The 22,062-nt window shown below is 35.6% G+C and overlaps 1 protein-coding gene across 1 annotated transcript in view; it reads left to right on the plus strand.

The window, feature by feature from the left end:
- The window catches only part of CEP126 (centrosomal protein 126), a gene marked incomplete at its 5' end in the record, with an annotated part of 38,790 nt that overhangs the window by 2,981 nt on the left and 13,747 nt on the right, over nt 1-22,062 (plus strand). The window contains 4 exons of the mRNA XM_080376081.1: nt 626-809; nt 2,159-2,264; nt 8,058-8,256; nt 19,023-21,147. Of these exons, the coding sequence (XP_080232207.1) occupies nt 626-809; nt 2,159-2,264; nt 8,058-8,256; nt 19,023-21,147 (2,614 nt within the window). The remainder of the gene's footprint in view (nt 1-625; nt 810-2,158; nt 2,265-8,057; nt 8,257-19,022; nt 21,148-22,062) is intronic.

Here is a 22,062-nt window from a genome sequence, read left to right on the forward strand (position 1 = left end):
ATTGTCTGTGTGCATTTTTAAATAAGCCTTACAATCAGCTATCTTGGTTCAGTGTTTTGAATTCCCTTGAAATCTGAATAGCTAATCTTGTCAATCATAGTTTCACGTTGCTATTGTATCCCATTTTGTGCTACTAAACTGATTGTCATTCAGGAAGCCTCACAACGACTAGAAACTGATGCTAACTTACATCTTTATAGGTAAAAGCTGTAGTTCCTTTGTGTTATTTCTCAATAACAACTTCTAAACTGTTACTATTTCCCCAACAGCTCGTGAAAGGCACACACACAGAGCATTTGCAGTTCACCTTCCTATTGATCTGCCCACTGTGATACATTTACATGGTAAAGACTGTGGTGAAAGTCACATTGGTGACAAAAACTGGTTGAGTCTGCATGTCAATTCAGATATAAGAAAGGATCAAATCTCTGACTGAAGCTAAAAATAAAAAGATTGTGGTGTGTCTCTTCTTCACCACCCACTGTCACATTTATGTTCAGACAAACCATAGAAATCCAGCTGTGCTTGAGTTTATAGCATTTAATTTATGGACAAGCAGGCTTTTGTACTAAAATTGCAAATGGATAAGCAAGTAAATTACTAATATTTTTGTAAATTTAATTAGAAAAATAGGGATCATCTACTTCTGCTTCTTAAATACAGAGCCTTTGAAGAAAAACAGAAGCAAGAAGAAGAAAAAACTCAAAGATTCAGAGAACAAGTTCTGCAGCAGAGGAAAAATAAACTTCAGAAAGTGACTGATAAGTTCCAGCGTGCTCATCTGCCTTTTTCTCAGCACAAGCAAATGGGTTTGTAAATGAAAATTTAACTATTATTCACAATACAAGTGTTTTTCTATTAGTGGAGTGTAACTGAGGCAAACAGAACAATTAACTTCACTCAAATTAATTGAATTCATATAAACAAAACTGACAGGAAGGTCAAATCTGATACACATGACAAAATTGTGAAGAGGGACACCCCCCCCACCCCCCCCCCAACATTTTTTTTCCTACAAATTGCTTTGTGAGCTATGTCATTATATTATGGTCACAGTAAGTACATTACCTGCTTGGGATATTGTGGCTTCCTGGATTTTCTCCACTTTTTACACTGCAGTTTGCTTATTGCTGACAGTGCTGTGATTTCACAGCTGGGTGTGAGATGTTACAAGGCCACGGGAATTTACTAGGATGGTATAATGGGCCATTGTTTGAACCCCTGAATATGAAATATTCAAGAATATGCATTTTGTTTATCAGTCAGTAAAAGCAGACTTAACATGTATTAATGTATTACATAACTTTTGCTGAATTAGTCAGCTTTTTAAGCTGCTCTTTCATTGCTGGGAAATAATGATCACTTCAACTTTGTTCCTGCTTCCTTGGAATCAATGCAGATTGGCAGGAGCTTTTAACAGCATCAGCCAAGTCTGATTTCCAGTCAACTTTCCAGTGTTGAAACTATTAAGATATGGTATATTACTTAGGTATTCTTTAACAGATTTACTCTCCCAACTGCAATTGCGCCAACTGTGAGGTAATGTCTCTGACTTCAAGATCAAATGTCAGATTAAAATAACAAAATAGAACAGTATGGTTTAGGGCTTCTTCATAGCTCTACTGACAGCCCAGACTGTTTAACAATACAATGAATCACAACTTTTTTCCTTGGTTTTCCTTTATAGCAGTTCTGCCTCTACCACTTTCTACCCTACTTTTACTTACTTGAAAGAGACAACACCTTGTGCCTGTCTGGACTCTTTTTCCGCTGATTCGATTATTAAGTTACAATTTGGCCTCTGTAAAATACCTGCAAGCCATGACTTTGGCTTAATGCATGATACAATAATCATGATGTAAAAACAAATCTAGTGATGAATTTTTTATCCTCCTACTTTTTCAACAATGCAGTCTAAAAACAAATAGCAAGACTGTTGAATAGATGTGTTACTGTAAACACTTAAATAGACTGAGGTTTTTTTTTCAGAGGAACTAGAGATGTTCTAGCATGTCTAACGATGCTAAACCACTCAGTTTATTCTAACACTCTGGATTTATGCTTCCAAACTTCAGAAACTTAACCAAACCATTTATGGTAAAATATTCCAATTTTTAAAATATTTTTTCCATTGTGTTTTTTACTCTAATCCCTGCAGCCCAGACAAAAGCAGCTTTTCAGTTAGAAGAAGCTCTTGAACAAATTAAAGGATCATTATTAACACAAGGACTGTGCTTCCCCAGCAGGAACAAAACCAACTTCAGGTAAGCATTTCTGTTTACTCTGATGATCAAAGGAAGTAAATTGCTTAGTGTATTCAATAAGCAGCAGACAATTACTCATTAAGAAATTGTAGGCGTTTCTCTCATGGCAAAGAAAGCACTTCTGTGAACCGTTCCAATGAAACATTATGAAACATCCTTGAGTTGTTTGTGTCTATTTGGTAAGACAGCAGAGGACACAAACCTTTTCCCTTCACTGGAATTCTGGGACTGCCTGGGGCTAACCCAGTCCTCATTCGGTTGCAGCCTGACACAGATTGCCGTGGTTATCAAACCGGCTGCTCTTGTATGAATTATAAAGAATTCTGTGTAGAAGACTTCTTATTCTTATTCAGATTTTTTCTTTTTGACATTCAAGGATAGTTTGGCTCGTATATTCATCCCACGGTTTTATCTTCAATCCAGCTGTCATACCTTTAGTTTTCTCTTTCTCTGTATGTATCTTGAGCATCCTGATAACAATTTGGCCTGCAATTTCATTTTGTATCACATAAAATTTGAATTGCATACTTTTCACTCTATTCAAGCACTTTTTCTAAGATACCATGACTTATAACAGAATGCTTCTTCATGCATAGTTTATCTATCTGCTGTATTTGATAATCCTCCCTGATTATCCCCTTCCTAATCTCTCATTTATCTAATGTTTCAATTCAGGGTTGTTTTTTTTTTAGTTGCTGCTTTTATTGTAACTATTATTGTAGTTCATTTCTGTATGTTGTAAATTGTGCAGGTGTTCAGAATAGAGATGAATTCTGTCTAAAAGTGGTCTCCCTACTTCTGAGCCTCAGTGTTTTCTTCATTGTGACATTAATATTCAGTTTGATTACGTATACACTGCTGATTAATACATGTTTTCAGGTAATAAACTGGACAATTGAGAAAATATTTCATGCCTCTTAGAGCTGAATACTCATGCTATCTGCCAGTCAACATGCATATAGTTCTGCAGATACTACACTGTATTGACATAATAAAGGAAGATTGCAGCCATAAAAACAAACAAACAAAAAACCTACCTGCTAAATATAAGCTGAAGTTGTGGCAAAAAAATGTAGGTGTTTCTGAACCCTGTCTCAAGGTTCCTGATCGTTTGTATTGTTTCACTCATAGGTTTGATTAAGGACAGCGGCTCAGTGCATCTTACCCCTGCATTTATCATTTGTTTCCCTGTTTTCCATCTTTCTTCAAACTGCTCCTTATGCCTCAGGGGTTCACATTTTTCTCTCAGGACCTCTTCAGACCACTTACCATTTTTTACTGTATAACAGTCTTGTCACTCCATACTATATTTGTATAATTTTGAGAATTCATTTTTCTGTAATTATGATAGTGTGTTCTTTTCCTGATTATCATTTTTATAACCTGATTTCCTAAGGAAATTAAATTTGTATGTTCATATTCTTTTACAGTGTGTGTTCCCCTAGTAACCAAATTTGAGAGAGAGATAAGAATCTCAAAAATGATTATGTTCCTACAAGTTTGAAATTGGCAATTGGGCAAAGAAGAAATTATTCAAACAAGTGACACTAGCTTGAAAAAGGTTTAAAAGTTGAGTCCACGTTGACCTAGTGACAGGTCACAAGCCAGTTAATACAGATAAGACAGCACTCAAATATCTTGGAACCTGCCACAGAATGTGCTGCCTCTTCTCCAGCTGGCAACTAGGAGGCTTGGGCAGGAGCCGTGTGGGTTGGGTGAAGGAGGATGTAGAGAATATTAGGAGTATAGTAATAAGGCAAAAAGAATTAAGTTATTGCAGTACAGGCTTGTGTATCAGGGCAAGGTATACAAATTAATATGCAATTAAGCTTCACTTATTCTAATGCTAACAATTTGTATTCCTTCCTTATGACAGAAAATTCTCTATGCATTTCTGTCTGCATCTCACACAATTCCTTACTAAGCACTGAGATTCAAACTGAACACGTGCTACGCAGAATAGATTCTTCTGATCTGCTGCAGGATGTTATGCAGGGTTGTTCCTTTTAGTTTTGGTCTGGGAGCCACAGTTTGTGTGGGTCATAAAAGTGGCATTTCTGGGTTTTCAGACTTGGTTCCAAAACTTGTGCAAATTTCTCTTAAAGGGCAAATAAATTTCTTGCAAATCAGTACAGCAAAGTAAGCTTTGATACAGATAAGCATTTTGAGAAGGTTCTCAAAGTTTCTTCAAAACTCCCTGGTTCTGAGCTGTAAAGCTTTAAAAATGTCTTATAATCCCTTTAATTGGAAATTCTGAGACTGCTAATAACTAACTTAAATGAGGTAGTAGATCTTTTTCTGGTTTTCTCCCTCTTCTTACACTTCTATGAACACTTAAACCAAAAATTTTGTATGATCTTTAGAATTCACCCTCCCTCAGAAATAAAATGTATGGAATTTATTCACAGTCCCCTTTTAAAGGAAAATAATGAATACTGTATTAAGTATTCAAGATGAATATGGCTGCAGACCCAACTGGATATAGGTCAATTTTATAAGATTCTAGAATTCTTAATGTCTATTTTTTAAAAAACGTAAAAAAAATTAAAGCAATGGAGACATATTGCCTCCTCTTGAAGAAAGGAAAAAAATCCTGAAACACCTAATAAGTGAGAGATTGTATCTGTGCTTGCAGTAGGGCTACTCTGCTTCCAGTAAGGATTACTTTTCAAATGCTGAAGCAAAAATGTTGTTCAACTCATTAGCTGACAGGCATTGGGATGTGTGCACACAGGTGTGTAAATGGTACGCTGCACTTTGTACAAGAGCTATTTCCCTGTTTGTGTTTAAAAACAGTTGTATTTGATCAGGTTGTCTTGGGATAGAAACTTAATTATGACAAATCAAAATCTTTCTCTGAAAAAAGTTGAAATGTAGAAACTTATATAAATATAAATGGTCTAAACATCCAAATAGCTATCAAGAAACTTTCCCATTCCCCCAACACAAAACCCCACATACACACAAAAGAAACCTTCAAATTTTTTCAGGGGTGCAGGTGTAAATCAGTATGTCCACAGTAACAAAGTCTTTAAAAGTGGATAGGTACAGAATGTTTTTGGAGGGAGGACATCTTCCATTCTAAAGAATACAGAATGCAGAATTCTAAGTTACGTAAATAAATATGGGAAGTTGTTTTCCCTTTTTGCTATCAGGCATCTCATCAGAAATTATAAATTCCTTTTCAGACTCTGCCAAATGTATCTCTCTGCTTAGATCAGTGCAATTAAGGCAACCTTTTTATGTATAAAGTCTTCTGAAAAATAACAATAATCTTGATGGGATTCCATTCTCCATTGTCCTAAAACTGTAAGTGTTGTAATAAATACAGAAAAGGTCTCATTAGACTATTTACCCATTTGACACAGATGTACTAAAAAGAAAAGGGATTGATTTTAACAGGGAGTATACTTTTAGATACAGAAAGAAGATGAAACAGGTGAAGGCTCAGAAGAACCAGCTGTGAAAACTTAAGCTGAAGAAATGGAGAGAAATTAAGGAAAGGGGTTATTGAGTTTCTGTGCCTGTATTAGACACCTGGTAGCCATCTCCAGCTTGGAACAATACACATTTCCTAATAATGCATCTCTGCTGGATAGACAGTAGAGAAAGATGAGGTCTGTGTGTGTTGTGTGTCTGCATTGTTCAAATTTGCTCAGTAGGGGTGCCAGCTGTTACGTAAGATAGCTTTGTGTAGCATGAAATAGTTGTATCTTCTGACCAGTTCCTACACTGCATATTGCCTATATGTGAAAGGTATATCATCTTCTCCATTGTCTTCACTGAAAATGAGGATGGGTAAAATATGCATGGTAGAGCATCTTGTCAGACCAGGTTCCAATTAAAAAAAAGTAAAAAAGGGAAATATATGAAAGCCTGATTTCCATATTTAGGTGCAGATTAAAAGTTCACTTTTGCAACAATTTAGCTAAACAACTTCAGCCAATTTAGCAATATTTAAAGGATCATGCTGATGCTGCTAAGGAATTATAGATGGAGAAATGCATCCTGGGAATGCTGGAAAGCATCTGCGTATTGCACGGACAATAAGGTTTGGTTTGTTACTTAAAATCCAGTGATTCATGAGACAAAGTGTCATTTTAAATATTGGACCTGGTCAAGCTGGTAAAATACAAGCTCGATTTCCCCTTTTTGTTAATGTTATACCCATTTTACAAATAACTTCACTGAAATTTTATACAGATAATCTGTTTCCAATATCTATTCTCCTTCTACCACCATTTGCAATCATTGTGGAGTACAACAAATACATGATCCTAAATGAGCAAGACATAAACTTGTCTTTCTAATCAATTGTAAGGGTTATGTCTCTACTGAACAGATGTAAGAACTCAAAGCATGTATCTGATGAGAGATTCCTGTAACTGCCACTTTGGATATGCCAAACTAAGGGAATTTAGGGCCCTTGAACCAGGTTGGAGCCAAAAGACAGGGTCAGTCTCCTTTGCTAAACTGTTCCACTTACGCAGGCAAGCACAGCTGGCAACCTGCTAATAGTCATACTTCCAGAAGACTAAAGCTTAATCTGCCTATGAGTTGGTGGGTTTTGGTGTGTAGGTTATTTAGGTGGGTTTTTTTAAGACCTACCTTTCTTATTGGTTAAACTACTTGTTTCTTGTTTCTGTCATGCTCGATATCTACCTAGTTCCTGCTTCTTGTTTTCCAAAACTTGGTTCCAATTCCTAGTGACCTTACCCAAGCTTTTTCCAGTTCTATCTTCTTTTTATTCTTGAAATTATCTTGTTGCATGCTCCCTGCCTTCCTAATCTCTTGATTGCATGTTTTCCTTGTCATTTGGCTTCACATGCTGCTTGGTTTCTTTGATTCCAGGGTGTCAACCAGCCCCATATTTCTTGCTAATTCTCAGCCTGTGGAAATGTATGTTTTCATCTTAATTTGGGTTCACCCTGACCACAGTATCCAGCTGTAGAGGACTGAAGGCAGTGGGTTGATTAGCATTGATAACATGCAGCTGTGGCCTTGCCTCGAAGGCAGTGGGTTGATTGACATAGATGATGTGCAGCTGTAGCTTATTCCACTAAGTGGTTAAATAGCCCTGAGGATGGTAGGAGAGGTGGCTGGATGGAGGAGCAGCAGTGTGGTCTGATCTCTGGAGGAAGGAGATACAGCACAGACAGTAGAATCTGACCCATGGTAAAGCCTTGTTGCAGCCTACTAGTATGTTTGTGCTGTAATGTCCAGCTACGCTAGCTACTGCACAGATTATTATTTTTTTTTCAGGCAGCAAATACAAATTGTTTTGTGTACCACATTGCTAAGATTACACATCATTAGTGGAGTTAGGGTCTCTAGATACTACAAAGGCTTTTTGCTGTTTGAAGTAAGGGAATATCTGATAGCATCAGTATATAGTCATCCTCTATATAAGCCAACCTTATGGGAAAATAAATGCTATTTCACTTGTGTTTTTTTTTTAAAAAAAAAAAAAAACATAAAACCTCCTGTGTTCCATTTCTGTAAATGACCAAACCGTTGGCTGACATTTTCCAGACTGATTCAGCCTGAGGCAGTCACCCAACAACCCAATCAGAAAAGTATGACTATTTATAGATAACAGAAGGTTTAAAATGGAAAGTGTTGGACAGTTTTAGATAATACTAACAGCACCACCTGTAGTTACATATAGTATAGCTGTCCTTCACTTGTCAGGCATTTATTGATGATGTATACCTTTGGAAAGGAATATGTTTAAAAGTGTATGGTTGACACATAGAAATAAGCCAAGCTAATAAGTTATTTGCTTGTATCAAGAACCACAGATGACACTTCATCCTCATCAGCATCTAGAAACAGTTGTTTCGATGAGAAGCCGATTTCAGCGATGGTTGGCTGGCATAGAACAATACAAGAGAGCAGTAGAACAAACGTGGATAGTAACCGACTCTTCTTCCAGGAAAAGCTGGAAGAAATGCGACAGCTCCTTGAAAAAAAACACCTCAGCAACTTGGAGGTATAATATTTCCATGTGATTCGTTACGTGATGTTTCTTAAATGTAATAGAAGTTTCTTGAATGTAATAAAAATGAAAGGTCTGTTAAGCATTTTTTATCTAGTAGACAACACCTGAGGGCACAGAGTGTTATGCCTCACCAATAGATTATTTATAGTAAAATTGTACATATTTTTCAGTAAGAAATCAGAGATCTTTAAAAATGTTAGTAAGACTATTTTCACAAATTCTTCAAAGATATCTGTCATGTTGTCTTTCTGTGAATGTAAGATATGTATGTCAGATGTCTTGGCTCTGAAGTAGCTAGCCATTAGTCTATCACACAGAAGTTGTGTGCTAGCTCCAAACTTAAATTGCCAGCTTGCAATTTGCACTTAAGTTTTTGCTTTGCTGATTGCTTCAGCTCAGCACAAAATGATATAGCAGTATAAATACGGTAAGTAAATTGTTGGGGGGGGTGTTTCTTGGGTATTTTTTCTTGGTTTTTTTCCCAGTGTGTGGTGATTTCTTAGGGGTTGACTTAAATTCTCTTTGAGATCCTCTTTTGTCATCTTTGGAATAGATGCAGGTGTTCCAATAACAAGCCCATTAACTTTCTGCTAGTCCACTAGTTTTTGGACCTAACAGTCACTTTAGAAGCACAGTGAAAATCAAGAACAACTGAGCTCCAAAGTGATTTATTATAACTGCACTTTTAAGTGTGATTTTAGGTCTGTCAGTGTTGTCTTTGATTTTGGAAATACTGTCTTCAATATTAAATTTTTGGAAAAAAGAGGACATAATTTTGAACTCATTTTTATTTCTATACTATTATCTACTGGCATCTGGACTTCTGGTGTCTGAAATGACCTTGACTCTATGAAGCAATGACCTTTTATATGGGTGATGGCTAGAAGCACAGAATCGTTGGTGATGATAGAGCAAGGGCTTTTCTCTTAGTACCTTTTCACGGATAACTTGTGAAAAATTATACAGTTCAGATATATTTTGAGTTCTTTGATGTTTTCAGGCACATTCATCTCTGTACCTACTTTGTTCTGATGGGTATTCATGAGGACCTTGAGCTGATGGCTAACACAGAAAATCTCACTCAAGCAGAGTAAATTTCAAAAAGGTTGAGAAGGCAGAAAGTACAGTTTGTACTGGCAGGGTTGTTGATTACAGTTCATTGTTATTTCCAAGCATAAAAGAAGGAAAAGAAAATGGAAGTTTATAGAAGAGAGCTAATAAAACTGAATTTTAGATAATAATTTTCAAACAAAACACAAAAAGTCTGAGTTGTTTGTTGGGTTGTTTTAATACCAGACTGTGCATTTCATTGGTATGGTATTTGCAAATCCCTCCCTAAATGATGATGCCAAATTTGGCAGTAGCTGCATTAGGACATCTTAGAATTAGGGAAAAAAATGCAATGTCTTTGAGAAAGATGTATAAAAAGATACTTCTTAATATATTGTAAGGTAACTATATTGCAGTGTATTTTACCAAACACAGTTATCACATTCTAATTGAATTCTAGGGGAAAATCACCACAAGTCAGGCATGACTTTTTACTTCTAGTTTTTTCCAAATGTTATCATCAGCTTTGGACACTGCATATAAGATATGAATTTGTGTTTATGAATTAATTTATTTTTGAAAATGCTTTGGTCCTGCAAAATTCTTTTTTTTTCCAAAGTTTATTTTTCTGCTGCCACTAGGGGTTGCTCAGCTTCTTCCCTCTGATAAATAGTTTCAATTTGTAAATATTTATATTTCAAACATTTGGACTTTCTTTCTTGAACTGCATGCTTTGGATTGGAAAAATATTTTTTTTAAAAAAAAAAAAGCTATTGTCATTGTCCTAAGGTCTTAGCTTTGGAAGTTTAATTCTTGGATTGTGCTGGTGTGTATGTGCATTGTGGCTTCTTGCAAAGTATTATTTATAATACTCTTACTAATAACATTGATATTTTGTAATTATTTATAATACTCTTACTGACATGAATAGGCTTCAGTAGTCTTGTTACTGTCTGTTGTCCAAAGTAATTTCAACAGTGCTTGCCTTTCTGAAATTAATGTCAAAGTATTTTGCTGTACACATACTTTGCAGTCTAACCATCCATTGAGATCCTTTGACCTCTCTTTGTTTCTGTTTTTACAGGCCAGGCAGGATTATAAAGATTCCTAAAATTCTTTTCTTTCCTACAGGACAATACAATTCTATGTAGACACTTACCAGTAGATTTGGTGTGTTCCCTGCTTTCCATCCCTAAAAAATTGGTAGTTTTATCAGTAAGCCAAGGTTGTCAGTGACCTTTCTACCATTCTCCAAAATTATTTTGCTTAAAATATTGAAAGCAGCAGATTTTATTTTGTGCAACAGTTACACCTGAGCCAGTACATCAAATTATTATTTGTTATATGTCTGTAAGTTTGCTCCATTTTGAAGAACCTAATATTGCTTACTTTGTGCACAATCAAATTTTTGTTGCACAGTCCTTCCTGGTTTTGTTGCAGGCATAAATAAAATCTTTAAGGTGAAGCTTATAGCATGGTCTTTAGCTAAAGCTGCATGCAGCTTTCTGCCAAAGCCAAAAGACATTACTCCCAAGTGCTTATCATTTTTCCAAATTTTAGTTGTTTATGTTGAAATTTTCCATTTCTGGCATCTGCCTTAAACTGAAAAATTTAGAAAATTCCCATTAAAGTGGCTCAACTGTGACAAGGAATAGTATTATTCAGATATTCTTTTTATTTTTCTTTTCATCACCTCTTTAAATTGATGGCCATACAAAGTTGTTTGGGCAGTACAATATTTTTATGCTCTACCAGAAAAATACATTATGCTTGAATTAAACTCTTTGGTTGACCTAACACAATACTCTATCTTTTTACTTTTTAAACAAAATACGTGGAGGTGAGAGTAAATTCACAGACAAAACAGGTATAGATTACAACCTGGAGACTGTACTTTCCTGTTCCCTCCTTTATATGACCATAATTAAGTTATTCAAGTGGTATCTGAAATCCAAATTTAAATCCCTTTCTGATTGATTTGAAGCAGGAATTTTACCTTGGCTCTTTGGTGTTGTTTTTTTTTCCCCCCCAAGAGTATTGTGCAGCCATGGAAGTGCTCAGTATCAGCCTTTCTATGGGTACTGTTCCCATTGACATAAAATACTTCAATAGTTATTGAAATAGGGACTGGAGCACAGGTATAATTTCTCAGAAGTTGCATCCCAAGCCATGAAGTCAGAGGGTTATAATTACACTGTATATATAATTATATACTTGTATTATATACTTCTGTAAAATTTGTATCTTATTATACTGTAATATATATATACTGTTTATATATATTACATAGAATTAAATAAGTCTTTGAGAAATAATGAAAAATATTTTCAAAATTACATTTCGCTGAATGAAAGCAGCAGATGGTGCAAACACATAGGTATGGACATTGCCTTACTTGCATGAATGTGTTGACCTTTATGACTGCTGGCTGTATTGCTATGCTTTTGAGGTTCAACTGTGTCTATGAAACGGAGATGTTTCAGATAACTGGTGGAAAAACTGAATTCATTTTCCAATGTATTTGTAGCATGACTGGAATGAGTTAAACAAGGGTTCCTTCTGCAATGTTTATTGTATCAGTCTAACTCTTCAAAGGGATAGGCAAGACCAGCATGGAAAAAAGGAGTGCCTGTGTACAGAGTCTCTCCAGAGTGTCAAGAACTTGTAGAATGCTTAGGGCTAGTTAGTGGGAAAACAGAACTTTTAAGGGGAGGGTTTGGATAAAATGGTTTTGGAACTGAAGTCAGACTTGATTTTGAAGATACCATTCAAAAACTTGAAATAGGTTTCTGTGGTCACTTTAAATCTACAAACATTGATCATTTTTTACTTATAACTGTGACTGTTTACATAGTTTATGTTGCTCACTAAAATTATATAAAATCATAGAATCATTTATGTTGGAAAAGACCTTTAAGATCACCAAGTCCCACCATTGTCTTAGACAACCGACATGACAAAGCTGAGTGATTTCCCTACTCATTTTCCTTTTAGCAAGATCAGAGGGGTTCAGTTGTTACTGGCTTTTAACCAATATTGCAACATTCCACTGTCTTCCATGTTATTTCACTAATCCAATATTCACATTTGCTATAAAGGGAAATTGAAATGTATCTCCAGACTAAATTTTTGCTGACATTTTTTGGGGGTATTGGGTATGTAATATTTTACCCAAATACTTGAACTTGTTTTGATTGTATAGTCCTCAAGGGTAGGGTTTGGTTTTTTTACATAAAATAGTGGTTTCTTCCAGACCCCTGCTGTATAAAATGACATTATAATCTTCATATCTGACAATCTGGATGTTCAGTCATTTGAAGAGTGTCTTGCCTCAACTCAGAGCCCTGCTTGAACAGGTGACAATGTAGAACTGAAGCTGAAACAGCATTTTCAACACAAAAGAGTGTGTTTCACAAGTACATTAACACATGAATAAGACTTTCCTTGTGGATAAGTTAAGATGGTCATAAATACAGCATAGTTCACAAACCACCAAAACAGGGAAACTGAAAACTGTCTTCTAATATATACCTGTTCCTCCTCTACAAGCGTATAGTTTTCTTCATAAGAATTGCCATACATATTATCATGACTCTATTTTTTGGTTTCCATTCATATATCTCTCTCAATATATGTAAATATTTATGAAATATTTACATATAGCTATGTAATTATTGCTACCATAGTTCATAGATATTTTTGAAGTTATTTGTTTTATTGCAACAGAGTAAAGTGTTCATAAATGTAACTAAAGGAGAGGAACAGAGGAAAAAATAGCAGTATCTGATCTTTAGTTTACTGCATTTATGGTAATAAAATGTTTGCTTGCGGGAAGAGAGTGGAAGATAAAATGTTTGTGCATACTGATCTGCCAGGATGGTATATCATGTTATGATACCATCAGAGACAGTATATACTAATTTCTAATGGGGATGTTGGGCAATCTGTTGCTTTCTCATCGAGAAGTATCACTGTTCAGAATTATTCTACCTCTCTGAAGGTGGCAGAGCTGTGTTTTGGTTTTAAAGAGATAAACCTTTTGTTAAGTGGGAAGCAAAACAGAATTTACTTTTTCTTCCAATATTCTGCTTCCATCCTAGTAGTTTCATGGTGGCCTGGGTACATAGAAATTCTTCCAATTTTTAAAAAACATTATTATTAAACTGTAGCACCACGTCTGTGGTATTTAGTAGCTTGAACTTAGCTGTGCAGTTTCCGCCTGATACTGGCATATCTCCATAAGGAAGTATGGCTCACCAACTGGGAAATACAGCATTAAACCAAACACCCAAAATTCAGAGGACAGGAGTAAGCAGAGAATAACTTGGTCCCAGGACACTGAAAGATCTTGTAACAAGCACCTTAAAGAATTACGCTGTTTCAAACAGTGGCAAAGAAAAAAAAGAAAGATCAACCTTTAAATTCAGTAGGCTGTTTAGGGGAAGGTAGATGCTGAAATTTTGTACATGTTCTTATAAGTAATATCTGTAAAGTCCTTAAGAGGAATGTATGTCCTGATAAACATCTGATCAAAAAAATTTAATTTGTAAAGCAAGTAACATGTAACAGTCACTGAATATTTTTATCAAGGTAATTAATTACATTAATGAAGCTTGCAGTGAAGGTTGGCAATTACATGAAACAGTCTCATTAGATAAACTTATTTCTAGAAAATTATAAATATATAATACCAGAAAAGACTCTTAGATATACGGTTTAACTTTTAGGTTGCCCTGTGTGGAGTCAGGCTTTGGACTCTGATTCTTGTGGGTCTCTTCTCATACACGCATAGAACTCAGATGTTCTGTGATTCTAAAAGTATTTCTGTATCTAACCTTTAGGATTCCTAATCCACCTTCTGCCTTGGTCGCTGCTGTGCAGTGCATAAAATAGCGTGGAAATGTGTTTAAAAACTGTTCCATCTTTGCAATGTGTTTACATTGCTAAAAGAAAAAGTAATGCTTTTTATTGACTGCAAAAATGTATACTGATTTTTTAGCAAGTCAGAGGGATCTGGTAGGATAGTTCCTCAGCTGAAATAGGTATTATTTTAAAAATTATGTTCACACATTGTATCGTTATGAATGATGTGTAAGGTACACATCTTTTAGGAGGTCTGTACTGGTCAGATAGTATTAATAATTTTTTTCTAATGCTACAGCTCCAGTTCATTCAAATCTGTCAACCCTAATGCTTTGCCTTATTCGTGTATTTGTGAGTAAGAATAAACGAGGAAAAGAGAATCTGACTTTTCTAGAAGATGAAGAAATACTTTCCTCCATCAGTTAGTCTCCTTTCCCCATAAATCAGACTTTATTGGAAAGCTTTTCTGAAAATGATAATTTTAAGGCTTTGAATCTCATCATTAAAACCTTAATCATCAGTGAAAGAGGATTATTTCTTTGCTTGAAAATGGAAAAAAGTCTGAGTTTCCCTTTCATTTCTGTCTCTAGAGTATTGTCTAGAAATAATTTCATCTACAAAATACTTTTTAAAACGTCCTTTCTCCTACTACCTGCAAATTCCGAAGAAGTGAGAAGGGATAAGTTTTAGCTGATCTCCATTCTCCTTTTTTGGGATAACGAAAATGACATTGAATATAACACAGACTGTAAAAAACTAAGAATTTGCTCATTAAATTGTATCATTGCATTTTTTATATAACATTAAAATAATTATTAGTTAAAAACTTTGAGAATGAATATTGCATATGCACACCCAGTTTTTCTCCATGTCTATTTGCCTTATGACGGTTTTCAATTATGCACTCCAATACTATTTTTACATGACACAATCTCTTAAATTTTCAGGGTAGATAGTGCCTGCTCAAACAAATTTATTAATGAGTTAGAAACCAAGAAGGGACTAATGCATTGTGGTGCCCAATGCCTCAATATTTAACTGTTTAATAATTTTAATAGTACTTAAAAACTAGCATTATGAATTCCACTTCTAGACCTGCATGACTAGGTTAGTCTGTGGGAGAACAGGGATCCTGAGAAGCACCACCCTGAGAACTGAGATTGCTGAGATGCTAAATTAAGTAATAGAAACCAACAGAGAGACATATTTAGCTGAAAACCTGCTTCCTACACTTACGTACACTTACCACAGGGCTTCATTAAAGCTGGAAGTCAGAACTTGAAACCTTGACATTCAGTGTTCAGATCACTTTTCTTTAAAATCCTTCAGTACAGTAGTTTACTGAAGTGCCTGAGTGGAAATGTGAGTTCTTTTTATCCTAAGAGGTTTGAACCCATATTTCTAGCATCCTGTGATGATTTTCCAAACAAGCAAATCAGGTCCTTTTAAATACTTACATTCATAGATAGCTAGTTTCTGTATCCTAGATGGCTTGGGGGGAAATTAGGGATTTTGGAGTTAGCCTTGGAAAAACAGGGGTGTTGACAGGAAGCTTTTCTCCGGTCATCCTACACCTCCATAGCTTCCTTGGTGGGTTTGGCACAGTGTAATGGTTCTCTTGTGTAATGTAAGCACCAAAATCCTTTCTCAGTGGCATATGCTTTCTTGGGTCTGCCCAAATCCTCTGTGAAATCAGTATTGTGTAGTACAACGTACATCATGTTTTCCATACTTGCATCAAAAAAGGATTATTAATTTTCTAACAAACTTTCCCATTCCATAGTTGGTAAACACAAAACCAGTAAGGGTGTGTAGGTACCTCACTGACTTTGAGAGGTACCTTTGCATCTGTGTGACCATTGGCGTCTTTTACTTCACAATGAATGTGAAGTATAACATATATACACACACATATAACACACAAAGGACTCTTGTAAATAAAGTGGTGGAAATTGCCAAAAATAGCAAGTAGCGTGAGAGGCAAGGGGCCCGGATTTCTAGATTAGGTAGCATTTTTCCAGCATTTTTCTTCAGAAGGATGGTCCCATTCACCTCTTGGAACTGTGAACAGTCAGCACTTCTTTTGCAGAAACTGTCAAGTATACACACAGCAGCCCTATAGTGTAATACCGTTCTGACAGAGTCCTTTGAAAGCAGAAGATTCACTTGTCAGGTTCTCTTAAAAGTTTTGCTTGTTGCAGTGTTGTTCTTTCATTGGCCTCCTGAAAGATTTCTTTGGTTTAGTGCTTTACTGAAATGAGATTGCTTGACATAGATGTTCTAAGTGTTAAGATGTGCAAGTGACCTCTGCAACTCCTTGTAAGTGTTCCTTTTCCTAGAATACCAATTATGTGAACAAGCTGGGTTTGGATTTCATGAATTAAAACATAAGATAATGCAGGCAACAGGTAGTACAATAAATTGTACTTCTATAACAGAAACAAAGATAGTGTACTTGATGAACATTTTTGTTTCTTCATCATCCTATAATATTCTCACAGATTAAATTAGATTATATCATTGGGATTTCCAGGTTTATTCCTTTGTAGCTATTGACCACTAAAAAAGAATAATTGTTGAATACTTTTTAAGGTCTGCAGAAGTAGTTCTAGTTAATCATTTTTTCAAGAAAATGTGACGTTCATATTCATTACAGAGTAAGCTAGAAAGGTAAATAAAATATGTAAATATTTTAATGATTATGATAAGCATCTTTAATGTGTGAAAGGATGAAATTGTATGGTGCAACAATGTAAACATAAATGAACTAAATTTGCATGAACTAAGTAAAAGTGAGTACATGCTTAAATGGGGAATCCTTCTTTACTCTTTAGTTCCTATTTCTGGAGGTTGCCTCAACTGAGATTTTCTGTTCCCTTGAGGTTTTGTTTTACAAGGAGAGTAAAATTATATATGATGCAGGATCAAGTCTATTTTCAACCTTTGGATCACAACCGGGTAGGATTTTTTTTAGCTTAATTTTTAAAAGTTGCAATATTTCTTGCACCCTCTAGATTTACCATTTTAAGCTAACCTGCTATTGGAACAGGGTTTTTTTACATCAACTCTTACAAAATTTTTCCTCTGTTTAACTTAGTAATTTTAGAAACACATATTTAGCTGTAAAGGTGTAGTTTCCAAATTAGACGAGAAGTAAGCCTGACACGTAAAATTTCTTTTTACTGGTTTTTTTCCCCATCTGAAAATTTCAGTTAGTTCTTAAAATTGGCCTGGTCCAGAAAACTCTGAACATATATGCCATTCCCTTGTTTGGCGAAGTTCAAGTAGAGGTTAACAATACAATTTATGCAAACATAAAGGTTAATAAAGCATTATTTATTATTTTCTATTAGAAAGATGCTGGTTTGTATAGCTTTAGTTTGAAAACGTTTCCTAAAGGGATCTTTCCCTACGCTTAGTTCTTTGCTTTTCTATTTAGTTTCTTTATCTTAAATCGTAACTATAATGGAAGACTGCACCAACCTCTGAACATTTAGTGCAAGATAAGATTTAATTCAATCATAAAAAGTCTTTCAGGACTCACTAAGCTTTTTATTCTGCAATTTAAAATATTTGTACGCCTATAAACTGCACGATATTATGGTATAACACATTTATTAGAATAAGAAAAAGGTTTACTACAAAAATATGTTCTTATTCACTAATGAATTTTATGCATTCTTTGGTCCATTGTCAAAATGTTAATTTTATTATAATTGTCAGGGGATATATAATCACTTAGCTAGGTTAATTTTGCTACTTGAAACTTTTTCCATTTAAAGTCACTAATGAAAAAAAAATCTTCTTTTCATAAGACTGTGTATTTAATTCAGTTTCTTTTAGTTTTTCACGCTGATTTTTTTCCTGTATATCGTTTAAAATCACTTAGCTGCTGAGTTGTGTGGAAGTGAATTTCCGCTTTCACAACAGCGAGTGTACAAGATTTTGAAAATAGTTGATATGCTTGTTTTCCTTTATGTTTATGTGTATTTTGAAATCTTGTACTTAAAGAAGTATATATTTTCAACCTTGTCAGGCATTTCAATGTTTGGATGGAGAAATAATAGGAAAGAAAATACCTGTATAGTACATAAGTAAAGTTGTCCCAGTGATGATTTGGGTGGTGCCAGTTGTTCTTAGTCATCACTGTATTAAAAGTTTGATGAAGAAGTTGGGGGAGTGGATGAAACTCCTGTATGCCCTAAGACTTGATCTGTCCTCATAGGTTAGATGATATTTTCCTCTTTCTGAAAGATGAGAAGAGGGGGTTTCACTGGGGGGAGCTGTTAATCACTGTGGTTATGGTAGCTGAGAGATGTTTTCTGTGTTTGCCATGACAGTGCTTAAATCCTCATCACTTGTGGCACTTTGTATGAAAATAAACATATCCTCTCTAGAATTATGGAAAATTTCAAGTTTGGAGCACATCCACTATGACGTCTGTGTTTTCATGTATTCTTTTTCATTTTGTAAACTCCTTACATGTCAAAGTACAAAAACCATCCCATGTCATAGGGCAATCCAGAAACAGTAATGTGGTTTAGACAAATCTCATTCCTTTTTTGATATTGTAAAATTTATACAGAACCGAGGATTAAATTTGTTGAACAATGCAGCTCTTTCCTCTCAATTTCATACCCAAACCACATAATTATCTTTTTCCATTGAACACAGGTAAATTTTAACTTGGTGGAAACGCTCATGGTGCTATGATCCCAAGTTGTAAAAACACCAGGCTCAATATTGATTGTATTTTAGCCTAAGCTCTCATTAATGAAAAATCAGTATCAGCAAAAAAACATTTCTGATAAAAATAACAGTCTGTTTTTATGCCTGTATTTCAGAATTTTCATCAAGAAGTCAAGAAAACAGATGATTCAGAAAGTCTGTCAAGCCTTGACAGTCTTGAGGCTGGAGAGCAACATGGAAATTACACAACACGGAGTGAATCATCTTTGACTACACAGTGTGACTGTGCCCTGTATAGTCCAGAAAAATCACAGACTAGGAATAATGGTTTGCTTTATACAGCTCAAAGTACTTCTAAAAATATGCATCTAAATAATTGTCTGAGAAATGCAGATTCACAATACTATCACAACTCACCTATTCATGACCTTTTAGCTAAACATAATGTTCTAACTCCTGCTAAACATGTAAACAATTCAGAAGAGGAATCATCTGCTTCTCAAAAATCTGCAAAAAAACCTGCAGTGCTCTCTGCCTCTGGTAAGGAAGAAAGGTCTGTAAGTAATGCATTTACTTTTCCACAAAATACAAAAGAAGGAAGAAGAAAGCCACCTTCTGGAATGGCTACCCCATTAGCTACTGCTCATCCTGGTTTCAATGATAGCAAAGCTTGGGCCAGCCCTAATTCTGCTCCAGGAGAAAGAATTCAGGATCTGATGCAAGATGAGAGTTTTAAAATGACCCCACAAAAAGAAGTTATATCTGCTCAAACCTCCAGTCAACCTATTGCAACATCTATAAACTTATTTCCTAATCAGGGATGTTCCACTGGCATTCCCAGCACAGCTGATACATTACCAAAGGACAAAAACATTAGTACAGGGATTTTAAAAAATACCTCAGGAAAAATGACTGCAACAAAAGAAGAAAATTTTAAATGTATTTATGACATTAATCCAGGATCATCTTTATTTCAGGACATACCAAATGCCTCAGTTCTGTGCGATGTTAAGCAACAGAATAATGAAAGGGAAAAAAAAGGAAATATGGTTGAAACTATGTCACTGGTGTCTGATACAGAGTTCAACTCTGGCACTCCTGCACAGCACAGCCCCCTGAAAAACAATAATCTTGAAAGAAAAAGAGTGAAGTTATTCAGAAGTATCTTAAAGAAGGACTCTAAATATGGACCCAGTCATTTCAAAGCTGTGGTTATGAACCACAGGATCAGTGTTGGAACTCAGCCCATGTCATCTATCAGGGACAGTTTAGAACTGGCAAAAATAAGGAAAAAAAGTGCAGAAAAATGCAACAGAAAGCTAAAATGGTGTGATCAAAGTAACCAGATAATAGAAAATAATGCAACATGCTGTGAAAAAAACACCAGTGAAATATCTTCTGCGCTGCTGCAATATGTTCAAACTACAAATAATGCTCCTAAGACTAATTTAAGTATTGTTGCTCAACCTTCAAGCCCCATGTTCATAAAAAATCATCAGGAAAACACTCACATACCAAAACTAAATGTTAATACTGAAGAGTCAAAAAAAGACTACACGTCTCAGAATATATTTATGTCTACCGGATCCCTTTCTGCTAGAAAAGCTTGGATGGTATCAGAAGGTGAAGAAAATAAAAGCTCAGTATGTGGTAATAATTCTAAAATTAATGAAGGCAATCAAATCAAAAATAAGGCAAAGATAACTAGAAAAACAGTATCTATAAAAGTCCAGTCAAGATTTATGCCCAGGAAGAGAACAGGCACTATAATCCAACTGCAGTCAGCTGCTGAAGCCAACAAAACTCAAAAAGCTCCAGGGAAATTGCTAGCACCTCACCCACCATCCACACCTCTGCCAGGAAGCAGAAGTGGCAAAAACGCAGCCAGCCCTGGGTGTCAGCCACTGCCACCTTCAAGTCTTCAAGCTACCACTACAAGCAGGAATGATTTAAATGAAAGGCATGTTGTGTTAGCAGATGGGGTTTTAAATAGAAATGGTACAGAAAACAGTGTGAGTATTACTTGTCGTTCTGACTTGGCCACTGCCATAGCTACACCTGGCTGCAGCACAGTCAACTACGAACCTTGGGCAGAAAATACTTGTTCCGTAAATAGTGTTCAGACAAGCGCCTGTCAAGGTCACTCAGTAACCTGCTCTGAAAGAAGACCTGTTAATGCAGAAAATGGATTACAACTCCATCATATCCCAGCAGCTGGAAAAACAAGTACCTCCTGGCAAGGAGCACGTACTGCCCGAGCTCCAAAAGACTCCGCTACTGGTAAGAGTCATGTTTCTGGGACTGGGGGGGGGCTGCTCAGACAAAAATCTTTTTCAATTACATCACAAATTTGTTTTCAGTTAAAACATCCAGCCTTTCATCCTTTCACACAATACAGCCAGTTTTAACAATTTTCACCATCTGTCATTGTCATTTCTATTCTACTTGTGCCCAGAGGCCTCTCAAACGTCGATCCCCATTTTTAATAGCTCTCTACAATATTAAATGAAAAGGAGGTATTTTCCCTGAGATTATATTCCTGACCAATGAGCAGATGTGACAGGTGGTCTAAATAATGATATAAGAGGAAGTGACTGAGTTTATATGAGCAAGTTTTACAAGGTAACTGAGAGTCATAGCTTGTCCAAGTCACTGCCACCTAAGAGTGAAAGAAATGTAGATCTACCATGGTTTTAAAATGCTGACACTGTAAATGCCTAAAATGATTCACTTTTAGTCCCAGTAATACAATTAATACTCAAAAAATTAAAAGTAAGTTAAAAATAAAGAGCTTATGCTGGATAGATTTTGCTGTGCTGCAATGTATGTCTGATTTAGAAAGAATTTAAAGATATTCAAGGACCAATCTTGTATTTTATTAAAAATTAACCTTAGGAACAATATGATGCAGAGATTGATGGGTAAGATAGAGAAAAGATGCATAAGAAATTTTGGGATAATAAACTTTAATCTCCTGGGTTTTACATTTCAAGACAGATTTCATGCTTTTCAATTTGCCTGGTTTCTCCTCTGCAGCCTAGCTGTGTTCTGTTCCTCAGGCACTGATGGTATCCTTGTGCTCGTAATTTGTATGTTGTGTGCTGGTTTGCTTCATACTGACAGGGCTGCAGCTGGAGGCAGAGCTCCTGAATCTGTGGACCTTGCTTCAGGTACAAGCAGCACTCCAAACTGCTT

The sequence above is a fragment of the Falco punctatus genome (assembly GCF_963210335.1).
Source record: "Falco punctatus genome assembly, chromosome: 2".
Taxonomy (NCBI): domain Eukaryota; kingdom Metazoa; phylum Chordata; class Aves; order Falconiformes; family Falconidae; genus Falco; species Falco punctatus.